This window comes from Hippocampus zosterae, chromosome 14 (genome assembly GCF_025434085.1).
Source record: "Hippocampus zosterae strain Florida chromosome 14, ASM2543408v3, whole genome shotgun sequence".
NCBI classification, from domain to species: Eukaryota; Metazoa; Chordata; class Actinopteri; order Syngnathiformes; family Syngnathidae; genus Hippocampus; species Hippocampus zosterae.
Genome location: NC_067464.1, coordinates 4,140,748 through 4,155,003, shown reverse-complemented (window position 1 = coordinate 4,155,003; position 14,256 = coordinate 4,140,748). Strand labels below are relative to the sequence as shown.

At 44.1% G+C, this 14,256-nt stretch overlaps 1 protein-coding gene across 8 annotated transcripts in view; it reads right to left on the bottom strand.

Moving 5' to 3' along the window:
* smoc1 (SPARC related modular calcium binding 1) overlaps positions 1–14,256 on the bottom strand; it is a 29,533-nt gene that overhangs the window by 7,315 nt on the left and 7,962 nt on the right. For 2 of the 8 annotated variants that reach the window (XM_052087071.1, XM_052087077.1), the window contains exons 4-13: positions 13,928–14,040; positions 13,728–13,827; positions 12,053–12,103; positions 11,230–11,277; positions 9,064–9,153; positions 7,427–7,507; positions 3,290–3,482; positions 2,461–2,543; positions 1,848–1,953; positions 583–827 (exon numbers count right to left, since the gene is read on the bottom strand). In XM_052087071.1, the coding sequence (XP_051943031.1) occupies positions 583–827; positions 1,848–1,953; positions 2,461–2,543; positions 3,290–3,482; positions 7,427–7,507; positions 9,064–9,153; positions 11,230–11,277; positions 12,053–12,103; positions 13,728–13,827; positions 13,928–14,040 (1,110 nt within the window). Of the gene's footprint in view, positions 1–582; positions 831–1,847; positions 1,954–2,460; positions 2,544–3,289; positions 3,483–7,426; positions 7,508–9,063; positions 9,154–11,229; positions 11,278–12,052; positions 12,104–13,727; positions 13,828–13,927; positions 14,041–14,256 lie in introns of all 8 variants that reach the window. The other 6 variants (XM_052087076.1, XM_052087070.1, XM_052087072.1 and 3 more) reach the window with 5 other exon arrangements.

The window sequence follows — 14,256 nt, the reverse complement described above, 5'->3', positions numbered from 1 at the left end:
TTTTAGATTAAACGAACCAATCCTTTGAACCGTTACATTACAATATGAAAAGGAATGTACTTTTCAGTGTGTACTCTTGATGACTAGCTGATGTATTCCGGTAACAAGCAAGCCACCTTCTTTCTTTCTCTCTCTATTTTTAAAAAATAACAATCCATTATTATTGCAGCCACTTATAATAGAGGAAAAAAAAAAACATTCAGGTATTTTGTTCAGAAAAAGACTCAATCTACTGTTTTGTATTACTGCTAACGTTGCAGTTTGTTCATTTCCTAAAAAGAAGAGTACGGTTATAGATCTGTCTACTTTTTTTTTTTAAACTTAAGTACAGGAGTTCAATCATTACTTTTACCTTCCATTTTATTTTAATTACACACAAGTAACTTTACCTCTACTCAAGTATAGAGTTTGAGTATTTACGCCAACTCTGCATGTTGAGTCAAACCAGGTACTTGAATCAGTACTTTTGAAGGACATTTTTTTGTGAGTACATTGCCACGAAATGAAGCCCTCGCTTGTTGATGAATAAAAATAAAAAAAACATTTTTTAAGTGATATCATCTCATGCGTCTCTTCTCTTACCGTCCTTGCCGACTCCTAGGCAGCCCTTAAGCTCGTGCAGCGAGATGGCCTTGTCCTTGTTCAGGTCGCAGTAGTCGATGAACTTGCGGGCGCACTTCTTGGGCTTGGCCTTTTCCTTCAGGTACCTTTTGAAAGGCTTCAGCTCCTTCTTGCCAACGTCCTGGCTGCCGTTGGCATCCAGCTGGGCGAAATACCAGTGCACCACCCGCTCCTCCAGCGTGTGGCTGGGGTCCGGCTCCACGAACCTGCTGTGGGGGAGGGTGGGGGTCATTGTTAAATGAATCGGCAAAATAATGTTTTTATTATTATTTTTTTTTTGTCATGTGCAATAAAAGATTTGACAATTTCGATAGCCATCTGATTCTAATCAGTTCCGCGAGTATGTTTGGGAGTGTGAAATGAAAACCATGAGCGCTTCCTCCAAACTCTTGCGTTTCAAGGAAAAAGCAATCAGACAGATCGGAAGAAGGCGACTGCGTTCTAAAACAAGGGATTATGAAAAAAGGGGACATCAGCCGTGAAATATGCATTGTCTTTGTCCCTTTAAATGTGCCGTATTTTGTCTCGATAGGTGCACCGCCCTGCACCATCATGACTATTTGTTCAAAACAATGACGTTATCTAATGTACCCTGTTTGTTTTCAATAAATACAACGATGGGAGTAAAATATCAACTCAGGGGGCCCAAGTATGGGACCAAACACTATCACTTCTGTGTTCTTTTCATTCAAATTCAAGAAATTTTATACCATCCGGGATAAAAGTGGCCTTTATGAGAAAGCATATTTTTTGCTCAATAGGACATAGCAGGGGAAGGAAATACCATGTTTCCTTCAGATGGAATCAAAAGGGAGCAGATACAGCGAGAACAGCAGAGGCCCCAGAATTGAGCCTTGTGGAACACCACATGACAGAGGGGCAGAATGTGACTCAGACCAGCCAAGGCTAACACAAAAAGGTTCTGTCAGCCAAATAGGATCTAAACCACTCAACAGCGCTACCGCCAATGCCCACCTATTGCTGCAAACGACTCAATGGAATACTGTGAGCCACTGTATCAAATGCTGCAGTTAAATCTTATAAAACTAGACACAATTTAAAACGTATTTTGAAATGTTCTATAATGTACCTGTGATTATAACTCCTGTGAAGCAATTTTGTGAGCATTCTCCCAGAAAATCGCTATATACTGGAAATAACGTGACTGATAGTACTTCCCAATAGACAATCTGATGGATTCAGCAGTTTAGATCGTCGTTGCCTACCTCCCGCCATCAGAGGGCGCCGGTGAGTTTATGGCTTGAACCATGTCCGTGGTCAGGGCGTCTAACAGGCTCGTAATGAACTCAACTTTTTTCCCCACGGGGCAACCTGTAAAAAAATAAACTGCAATATTAGCCTCGTTAAATATTAAGATTAGATATCATTTACTAGTCCCACACTGGGGAAATTTACAATATTACATAAATATTACTATATACAAAATTTACATATTAGATTTTAAAATAAATTTACTCAACCTTAGCTTATTTCCTCTGTGTCCTTATTTTGAAGAGTTAAACAAAAAAATTCAATACAAATCAATATAGACTCCTACGAAATACTTTGTACAGCGGATACACTTTTCAACAACATTGCCTCGCCCTATTTTAAGCCCAATGAAGTGAAATTGGATAATTGCCCATTGCACAGTGTCAAAAATTTAGTCATATGTTCCGAACAAAATGTGATTTTACGTAGAAAAAATAATCTCTGGATCTGAGAGCAACGTGCCCGTTGATACAATGACATTCTCGCTGTCAACGTGGCTCATTGGAACCCCATCCAAAGGTTAACTTTGACTACGGCAGGAAAAAAAATTGAAGAAAAAACAAAAACCTGTCAGGTCTCGGCCCTGGAACAGATCTTCGGCGTCGGAGCTGCGAGAACGTGCGGCTCCGTCACATTCTGGCGTCTGGTACCTGTTGGGACGAGAATCACAAGACAGGAACGGAGTGGGAGCTTGATGAAAAAGAAAGCCGTCTCCCATCTGTCGGTAGAGTGAAAGACCTGCTGTGCTTAAATTAGTAACCTGGCTTCAGATCCCAGATTGAGCTGGGCTCCCAACATTTTATAGCCTCTAAAAAAAGTGAAGTAGCAAGGACAGCACTAGCAAAAGCCCGTTTGAGCGCATAGCTAAATCCCTACTGGCCAGTCAGGCCAGCATTTGCAAGAAGCATGTTGGACCGAAATCACGGCCATCGGGCCACCATTAATGTCGGGCTCTGATACTTCAACAGGTTTTTAAGGAACCTATCTTCCATTACTGGCCGGAAAACAAATTTTTAGTGTTACTTTGACACAATTTTGTGGCATCTTGGGCCCAAGGAACTGTTTTGAAGTGAGTTGAGGACCTTCATTTTGACAAAAGTAGTATTTCACCGCCATCTTGTGGCAACTTGGACCATGAAACAATGTGTCTGTTGAGTCCATTGTACCTTTACATAAGCACATTAGTTGCTTCAGTACTTACCGAAGTACCCGCACTGACCTAAATACAGAGTGAGAATATTTTTTTTCCTTCACCCCGTTTACATGGCATGACTTTTTTTTTTTTTTTGCTTCAATGAAATGGAAATCAACAATTTGTTCCGTCAACTGCCCGAAGCCGTACTGCTAACAAGAAAACAGCCGACAAAGGCGGCGTGAAATAACACACGTTCATTACCTGGTGGAGGTTCCCGGAATGGGTCGTCCGGTGTCAACCAGCACGCACCAGCAGTAGCCGGTGGACTGGTGGCACTGGACGGCCTTGTACAGGCCGCCGGACCCGCAGTCGGGGATGAAGACGGCCTCACGGGGGTTCTGCCGGGCCTCGTCCAGGGCGCTATGTCGCTCCTGGTCGCAAGAAGGAACTTTCTCTAGAAGCATGACGAACAAACTCAATGCACGTTCACAAAGTAGTCTGGAAACAGCAGATGGGTCATGTGCTGAACCTACTCCCCCGACCGAGCATGTCAAAAGCATGCAAAAAAAACCTTCAACACCCTGACAAAAACAAAACAAAAAACACAACACACCATAAAATAAAACACCTCCAAAAACGGCACAGTGTCATGCAAACGTGAGTGAACCCTTCAAAAATTTGCACCAACAAGCCATATTTTTTGACGCCAAAGAACACAATTGATCAAACCGTGTAACCGACAGAGATAGTGCAACCAAAAAAAGGCCAATTATATGGCATCTTTTTTTTTTTTAGCTATATCATCGAGTTCTGCTCTTCCCGACATTTTTAAACAACGCATCCGCTTTAAAAACCTCAATTCTCCTGGCAAGATAGTAAAACAAAGCTGGTTAAGACATTACTTTTAAACAGGCAAACGGAGCTTTTTAGTTGATTGATGTTCCTCTGGTATATTAAGATATTTTGTGATGTTTTCTTTAATCAATGTATATCTTCTCAGTGAAAAACTCTTGAACCTGCTTTGAGATGATTGCATGACTTGGTGACTTGCTTGCCTAAGCAAGTTCAGAGATGGACTCTGGAGCCTGCTTTGACGACTTCATAGTCTGCTTTGCTTGAATTGTCAAAACGTGATTGTGATCAATGCCACTTGATTACACAACAAACAGTGTGGCGGAGGGAGGGATGAGAATGGCCACTCACCCCTCCCGATGCACACACTTTAGGAGGATAAAAGGAGGGGAGCGATGCTCCTCAGCAGAGTCTGCTGTGGGTTAGCGTACGAACGCCCAGCTCGTATTGACGCTCACTCTGCTGAGGGTGTTGGCTCTCCACCCTAATGGCATACGGTAAGATTTCTTTAGCTTCATACAACTTGTTTGAACTGTGTTATCATTTCTGTGTGGGACCAATAAAGTGCCTATTGTTGGTAGCCAGAAGTGTCTTGTCGTTATTTCTGAGTGCCCATCTCCGACGATCCTTTATAAAACTTGATATTCATTCAAATTGAGTATCAGAAGTGTTTCAAAACATCCTCGCACAGCCGTTGCCAAATATATTCTCAAAAAGCCTATGAAAGACATTGCGTTCAACCACTCAAACATGACAAAAATGATTGGAAAATGATGTACGGTATATGCCCACGTAGATCGTTTGGTTGATTTCTGCCTCACAACGTTTCCTCAAGTTGTAAAAGCACACACGCCCCCCCCCCCCTTCAACCTCCCAACAGAGAACAAAGGAAAATTCATCCATCCACTCTGAACAAAATTGTTGGGGTCGCCGCTCTGCTCATGAAAGAAAAACCCACAGTGGTGACAGAACTAACTGGAATCTGACAACAAAAAAAAAATAAGAATGAATACAAAACTCATGAAAATTCACCAATGAAAAATGACACCCCCGCATTGTGAAAAAGGCCTCGACCATAAGGACATGTTCAACCATTCTCTTAATTAGCATTAATTAATTAGGGGTAAGGGCGGCCCGGTAGTCCAGTGGTTAGCACGTGGGCTTCACAGTGCAGAAGTACCGGGTTCGATTCCAGCTCCGGCCTCCCTGTGTGGAGTTTGCATGTCCTCCCCGGGCCTGTGTGGGTTTTCTCCGGGTGCTCCGGTTTCCTCCCACATTCCAAAAACATGCGTGGCAGGCTGATTGAACACGCTAAATTGTCCCTAGGTGTGGGTGTGGATGGTTGTTCGTTTCTGTGTGCCCTGCGATTGGCTGGCAACCGATTCAGGGTGTCCCCCGCCTACTGCCCGAAGACAGCTGGGATAGGCTCCAGCACCCCCCGCGACCCTAGTGAGGATCGAGCGGTTAGGAAGATGAATGAATGAATAATTAGGGGTACATATCGACGAAACATTTACACTCATTCCAAAAAAAAAATGGAGAGAGTCTTCAAGGAACCTAAAATGCGTGTTTTGAAGGGAGGAATCCTATAAGCCTCTGCTGTTTACGCAGTGGTTACCCCCCCCTCCCCCGGAGACCCAACTTTGTCATGGTGAATGACACTTTGCCAAACACCGCAATAAAATACGATCATATTTGCGAAACCGTGCTCTTAAGATGCTTCTGCGTCATCCACCCCCCCCCCCCCCCCCCCGCCCCGTCGCGCCTTATTTACACTCGCGTCCATTTGGGCCATTTCTCATTCCGAAGACACGAGCGCGACGATCGGGAGAAGTGAGGCCTTGAGCTGCAAAACTGTTTAGTACCTTTGCATTTCAAGATGGTGGCAATATGGCGCGCGTAAACTAAAAGCATGGAGCCGATTAGTCCCGCTGCGGCCGCCGGTGGTCTCGGCATGAGGAGAATAAGATGTCGAGGCGACTTTTCTCCGCTTTTTTGTTTTCCATTTGAGTCACACGTCGTACCTTCAAAGCTTCATGACTTTGGCTTTCGGATGACACCTTATGTTTTTCATCAGAATGTTTTTTCCTTGTCGCGTCCAAAAGTTGAAACGAACCAAAACGTGTTTTGGCTAAAAGTCGAAAAAAAATAAAAGCGGCGTCAAAAAATGAGCTGCAACGGCAAATCAACAGCCCATATTTGTACAGTATCACAAAACCGCTATATTTTGATTCATGATAATTACTACTTCCAGTTTTACTGCCAGGAAAGGAGTTCCAACATCCGGCAAGGTGTATTCCGCAATGCTAGCTTTTTATTCACAACGGCGGGCAACGACTACCGTCCCGGGTCAGCTCAGTGGCATCAACATTCCGAAAGCCGTTAAAGTCAGGCCTTCGGATTAAAAGCACACAATAGCGGTGCACCGCAAAAAGCAAATAATTCGCGACTAGTCACGTCACGTTCTTGACGACACTTGTCAAGTCAACAGGTCGAGCCACAGCAAGTTTGATAGTGGCCAAGTTAGCAACAGCCTGAAAACTGGTGCTAGCGGTCCGGTCATGCGTCTTCAGTGTGCTCAGAGGATGACCTTGGGCTTCCCATTACGGCGGAGAGTCCCCTATTTCCACCTCATAACGTAGGCGGAGATGTCTGCAACGTGTCCGGTGTTTAATATCGCGACATTACACTGCACTGGCTGAAGAAAATTATTTTCAGGCATGTGAATGGAGTGCAACTCAATCTAGCGTTGTAAACATTTCTTTTTTTAATTGTATTACTTCTCTTCCCTTGACAGGAACGGCACAATTTCACCTAAAAATCTGAAAACGACACCTGAAACCTACAAAGTCATTTTAATCACGGAACAATTTTGCCGCTTCTTTATATAGCAGACAAAAAGATGACGTGCTGAGAACAGACCGGCTCTATTTTATGCATTCCGCTCCTCCAGGCGCCGCGCCAAGTGAATTTTTAAGCGCCGGTCCGTATCCTCATTCAGGCCGAATCTTTCCTCCTCCTCCTCCTCCGTCGTCGTCTGATTCCCTTCATCCTCAAAGCCTCCTCGCCGCAGTTAACCCCCACCCGGTCCCTCTCCTGTCCGTCCGCCTCCCCCAATGGCTTTCAGCTGTTCCATAATCACTGCGAAATTCTCTCAAAGCGAGCAGTTAAAATGAGAGGAAATGCGGCGTGTTGGTCAAAATGCGCGTCGGCGGTTCGCCAGACAAAATGGTTTGCTCGTAAAATGAAACCAAGTTGTGTTTTTTGGGGGGTGGGGGGCTGGGGGGGGAGGCAACTCGTTGACCACATTGTGGATCAAACACATGCCAGAGTGTTACTGGAATAAACAAACATGGATGCAGATGACATTGCGGAGCGGCCACATGTCAGAATCGACTCCCACAATGTTGGAAATGGAAGTCGGAGGCTACCGGAATATCAACGTGACTATGCACAACGTTGTGGAGCGTTCACATGTCACTCTTTACAAAAAAACATGTCCACAGGCAACTTTGTGGGGCGTCACGCCAAAACGCAAAGTCTCACCTTGCTTCCTGGATGTGGAGCTGTTCTGCTTGTTCTCCTTGTAAACCAACTGCTTGATCCACAGCGTGGGGGCGGTTACCTCTGCAGTGACAGACGGATGTTATGTGAGCGACGGCAACCTTACACGCCGCCAAGCAAGGCAGCGGGAGGAATTATTTATGACGGCTGGTCACTGCTTTTACGGTGCATTCGGAAAGTATTCACAAGGCTGAACAAAAAAAAAAAAATACAAAAAAAAAATTTACAAATAATTTTTTTTTTAAATTAAATAAATAAAAAATTCACAAATAAAAATTCCTCCGGGGCGGCCCGGTAGTCCAGTGGTTAGCACGTTGGCTTCACAGTGCAGAGGTACCGGGTTCGATTCCAGCTCCGGCCTCCCTGTGTGGAGTTTGCATGTTCTCCCCGGGCCTGCGTGGGTTTTCTCCGGGTGCTCCGGTTTCCTCCCACTTTCCAAAAACATGCATGACAGGCTGATTGGACGCTCTAAATTGTCCCTAGGTGTGAGTGTGGGCGTGAATGGTTGTTCGTCTCTGTGTGCCCTGCGATTGGCTGGCAACCAGTTCAGGGTGTCCCCCGCCTACTGCCTGAAGACGGCTGGGATAGGCTCCAGCACCCCCCGCGACCCTAGTGAGGATTAAGCGGTTCGGAAAATGGATGGATGGATGAAAATTCCTCCAAATTCTGCACACAACAAAACACTTTTTTCCCCCTATTTTTTGAAAAATGGTTTAAAAAAACAACAACAACAATTTGACGACAGCAGAAGTCCCCTCAAAATAATGTGTGAAAATAAAAGTGACGCCTCGCAGCCCTGATGTGCTTGACGTTGTAGCTCAAAATAAACATTTTGATTGGCTATTATTTCTTCATTTCTGACCCGCTTTATCCTCACAAGGGTCGCAGGGGGGGGGGGGGGGCTGGAGCCTATCCCAGCCGTCTTCGGTGGGTCGGCGGGGGAGACCCTGAACCGGTTGCCAGCCAATCGCAGGGCACGCAGAGACGAACTAGCATCCACGCGCACACAGCCTGCCATGCATGTTCTTGGAATGGGAGGAGGAACCCGGAGCACCTGGGGAAAACCCACGCAGACACGGGAAGAACATGCAAACGCCACAGAGGAACGCCAGAGCCGGGGATCGAACCCGCGACCTCTGCAATGCGAGGTCGACGCGCGAACCACTGGCCCACTAAGCCGCCCCTTGGCTATTATTATTTTTGCACATCAACATTTTACATCGTTAACCGACACAGTCGTTTTCAATTTGAGTCGACAAACTGACTGCGTAATCCGCAGGCGATCAAATGACAATTTTTGGCTGGCTGCAGATGGATAGTTTATAAAGTTTGGCTTTCATTTCACAAATATGAGGACGGCTCAAATCGACTTTGACAATATTAGTTGAAGGCAAGCTTCAAACTATTTTTTTTGTTTCGTTTCTGTTCTGGCAGTTCACCGATTCAATAAATACATCACATAAAATAAATAAGTAAGTAAGAACTGTCCTCACTTTAGTTGCCAACCGGGTTTTGGTTCTCTGCCAGTGTCCCTAACACCTGCCTATCTATTTTTTTTTCAACGTGAGACTCCCGGAGGTGATTACGTGTTGAAATGGCAAAACTTGGAGGACCCTTACCGTCGCCTTCGGCGGGGACGAGGGTTTCCACGGTGGCCGTAGGCTTGGAGCCGTCATCTGGATTGAGGGTGAGAAAGAAACGGAAAGAGACTACCATTATTGAGGTTAATACAATCTACTCTCCACAAGTGTTGAATGGTTGGGATTTGCACATGGCCCGGGCCAAGGTGGACACAAAAACGTTGCACGCTCGCGCGCACACACGGAGAACAGAAGAACAAAGCATGGCCACCCGCTTGTTCGAAATGTCCTTCACACTCACACGGAGATAGAAATAGCTCTCACGCTGACATCAAACAGCCTCACATTAACAGTTTTTTTTAAGACCAAGAAGCATACAAACACACACACACACGTTCACACACACACACGCCAGACCGCTATGACACTTGTGTCGTCTGGTGGAATCGTTTTGACATTGTGGTTTTTTCCTCAATTGTTATTTTTTTCCCCTCTTCAAGAAAAGAGGAAATGTTTCTCGAAACAACTCAAAAACTATAATGGTGGGCCAGGGAGAGAGGGTTGCGCCATCATCATTTCCAGTAAACTTAACTCTTTCTTGGTTTTCGTTTGGCAGTGGCTTATTTTCCTTTTTCCCTTTTATATTTTTGTCCTTTTTACAAGCCAGGGGGTAGGGGTGTGCTATCGGTGTTGGGATGCTAAAGAAGCTGTGCGGATTCAAAAGGCTAGCTAGCTAGCTAGCTAGCTAAGATTTGTCTGTTCCCGATAGTGATAGAAATTCTTCCTTGACAGGGCACACAAACATATTCACACATTCCCAACAAGAAAGATTTTACAGAATAAAAATGAAGCAATAAATAAATACATGAACAACTTTTTTAAAAAAAAATACATTACTAGTGCATGTTAAAAACTGTGCGTCGAAAATTGTATTCGTTCAAATTGTTCACGATGGCTCCAGCAGATGGAATAAAAGATTTTTTTTTGTAGGCGTTTTTCCGGGCCAGTGGGAATTTGTACCTTCTGGCTGATGGCAGTAGTTGGAATGACTGGGGAAGGGGATGGAATGGATCCTCAAAGTGGCTTTCCTGATCCCAAAACGGATGTCCAGTTCAGACAAGGGTGTGTGAAGTCAACCACATATTTGGGTGGCCTGGTTTGTTATACGGGAGAGTCTGGTTTTGTGTTTGGTGGTGAGCAAGTTGAACCGGGATGAAATGTTGAATGTGAGAATGGATTTAATGAGTGAGTGGTAAAAGGCTATTCTGCACTTGTATAACTACCGACGTCATCACAATAATACGGATGGAAGGGATGCGATTTCCTCTAATTATCTAATCTATATTTTAACACAAAAACGAATCAATATTGATCTGTTTTTTTAAACCTTTCTTCACTTAACATACCATAGTTTTATTTGTACTATTTCTAACACTTACGTTATGCAGGGACCAATAGTAAGAGAATGCGCATCAATATGACATTCTGCCCTGTTATAGATGGCAATGTTTTATGGCTTCGGAATTGTTGTGATCCAAAATTTACTCCAAAATCTTCAATCAGCAAAATTAACTCATTCACTCCCAAAGACGTTTTTAAACGTCTTTTCAGACTTGGTCCAGAATTGGCTGGTACTGAATGAGTTAAAGATCTCTCAGAGGGTTTGTGTAAACGATAACAGCAGGCAGAAATGACGACTGTTTTTTCGCCCCACAAAATAAAACGGGTGTAATTAAAAAAAAAAAAATTAAATATGGCTTTATTTGAAGCAAACATATTTTGGGAAAGTTAGTTTGGACGGATTCATTGGAATTTGAGCTTGGGAATAAATAAATAAATAGATAGATAAATAAATAAATAAATCAAGGTCATGAATGAATGATAATCTTACGTAACCCCCCGGAAAATACTCACCCACGAGCAGCTTTGGAGCATCTGGAACATTCCTTGAGGAAGCAATTGAGTTGAAAGCAAAGCACAGACAACCTGCATTGGATTTAGTTTATACAATCTAGATTTTTTTTTTTAAGAAAAATTATAAGGCCCTTAAATCTAATAAGGTGTCGACACACTGACACACTGCTTCCGGAGCGTATCTCAGACCAGCAAACTGACGCATTAAGAAAAAAAATGCTATGACTTCATTTTGGTCATTTGACCACATCTGAAAATAACCAAATAAAACATTTCTCGAGCGCAACTCACCTTTTCGCCCGGAGTTTGGTGGCCCCGGAGGTCTGTCGGTCACGGACCCTGCGGAGCGAAAACGCAGATGTGTACAAAGCAGAAAACAGCGGCAGCGACGACGACATTCCTGCAAATAATCCAGAGTATTCGGAGCCCCTTTTGCGGTCAGGGTGGATTGATCCGAGCTCAAACGGGGTACAAGCAAACGGAACGACTCGATTGGTTTACAAGAACATTCTGTGAGTACTGCGTAGTTGAGTTGAGGACAGGAGTATAACGGAACCTGTATTCCTATTTTATTTGGAACGGTACATATAGTGAAAACCTTTATTGAACAGGCTAATTGGGGGAAATTATCCGACTAAGTCAAGGATGGGCCAAAAATTAATTCATTGACAAAAAAAAAACTTTAAAACTGTTTTCAGTTTTCAGGGGGATACTGACAAGCGGCTAATTCTGGAACTAAAGTTATAGCTTAGGGGCAATCTTTTGTCATCCTGTGGATAAGCGACTACGTTGAACAGAGTTTAAATACTCATTTAAAATGGAATTTTATTGAACGTCTAGAATATCATAAACTGACGGTCGTTCTATATGTAAGTGTGATTTTTTTGCATTACAACCCAAGCTTTGAAGAAGCGTCCGATCACCACGTTAGCCGAATGGAAAAACCTGAAATTGCGATGCATTGAAAATCAAATCGAGAGTTTGCGGCCCAGGTCATGCAGGCGGCGACATGCTTCGCGGATGCAAAGACCAGAGTAAAAAGAAGAAAAAATAAATAAAAAAGGCGGGAAAAAAAACGATGAGCCGTCGCGATTTGGATCGTAAGATGTACTACCTGTCAATGCGCTCGTCCCGGCGTGTGTTCCCAAAAACTCATGGAAGTTTCCTGCGAATGTATACGGCACATGATTGATGCCTGTCACATGACGTGTGTGTCGGTGAATGTCATTCGCTGGCTGGAGGAAAACATGAAGAACGGTTGCCGGGAAAGTCTCGTTTCCGCAGTACTAGACTGCCCTACATGGGACAACAATCTCCCAGATTCTTCAGAAAACGCGCTGAAGACACTTCCTCCATAAAGGATGAAAAGACGAGAGGAAAATATGTAATATGTAAAAATATATATGCCCTGTAAGATAGATGAAAAAACTGGAAGAAAACTGGTCAATGACCGCACTTAAAAACCGTGCGGTGACAGATTTCCCACACTGGACAACAATCCCTCATGTTCGTCATGGAAACAGGTTACTAAAGAGAACAAGAAACTTCTGGCAAGTACTGGTTATCTCCGATGTGTGACAACAGAAAGAGAGGCCCTCTAAAATGGATGAAAACTGGTCAAGGAGGCTGCACAAAATCCCTCAAGTGACATTAATGGTACTGCTGTCATTTCTGGCAATTCCTGCGTGTGTGCTACATGTGACAACAATCTCCAGTATGCTTCATGGAACATCGTGAAGGCAGTACCCTCCTGTCACACAGATGAAAAGATGAGAGTAATACTGACTGACCAGGGAGGCTGATAAAGGAGGGCACCAGTGACATTTTTTTGTAACTTTAGGCGAGTACTGGCTGTGTTGACAACAATCTCCTTTATTTGAGATGGAACCTGTAGAAGACAGACATCTTCTAATATAGATGAATAGACAAGAGGAAAAACAGACAGGAAGGCTGCAAAATTAAGCCAAAAGCAAAATTAAGTGGGGCGGGGGCAGTTGGAATTTCTGGCTAATAGTAGCGGTGTCCTACACGTGACAACAATCTCCCATATTCTTTCCATGTCTGGACAGTAGGATAGGGAAGCCTTTTTCTTTTGAAGAAAATCTTCCAAACCTTTGTACGTTCCTCCGCGTAATATATGCAAAGTGACTTTGCAGCCAGTCAGAAGCAGATTGCGCGCATGAAAGCCATTTTGTAACAATAGTTTGCAAGGATGTAAAGTGTTCAGACAGACTGGTGATGACAACTGGAGAAGAATGGGTTTTCGTCGTCAAAGGTGGCCAGAGCGCGGCAGCCAAGTTAGTGACTCGTGGTTGCGCGGCGTTGGAATTTGGGGAAAAAAACTAATTCAGAATGCCGTGCCATTCATGAGGTGTGCCGTGGGGAATTTTCACTTCATTGGGCTGAAAATGATTATTTACGGAAATGGGTTTGCAAAATTCTGTCAATTTGCCAAGCTGGAAACTTTACATGGGAATTTCATATTTATCATAATTTCATGCAATTCAATTCATTGTGCTGCTCCTTCTGGTGTACCCACCTTAGCCACTGGGTGGCAGTACAATATAGTGCGGTCATGTAGACACAAACTAAGAATTGTGTTTCTTCTTTGACGGTACAATACTACTTAGGTGATTAAGATGCTGTCTTTTTAGTCATTTCTTTGAGGATAAAGAATATACGCCTCCGAGCGTTGTGATATTTTCTGTCTTCATGTATTTCTTTTGTAGGTTTGAAGAACACACAAATGAGCCCACCCCCCCGACCTCGAAACTCACTTTCGGCAGTACCTGAACACACCGGAGTCCTGTTGTGCACCGAGGAGCCGCTCACTGGCTTTCCGTCGGTGGTGACGCACCAGCAGTAGCCTGTCAGAGTGTGACACTGCACCTGTGCAGCCACACAAAGCCACGGTTACGATACCTCTTTGAAACGACCCTTTTGTTCGGATGTTGCCATCACCGCCGTCATCATCATCATCATAGCAGACCTGCGCAAACGAGCCATCCTCGTTGCATTCAGGAACAAACATGGATTCCTGTGGCCTCCGGGCTTGCCCCAAAGCCTGGCTCCTCTCCACGCGACACTTGGACTGACCCTCATCTGTAACCAAAGGCGAGAACATCCTTATAATATGTTGAAAACAGTGTACAAAAACTGATTCCTTTTTCCTTCGTTGATTAATTCATTTATCGCACAAGCGGAAAAAATATGGTTGCAAAAACGTTTTGGGTGTTTTTTACAAAACAAAAAAAAATCTCAATAAAGGGCTTCGCGCACCTCCTCAGCCAGTATCGAGGCAGTGATTTCAGTACAATA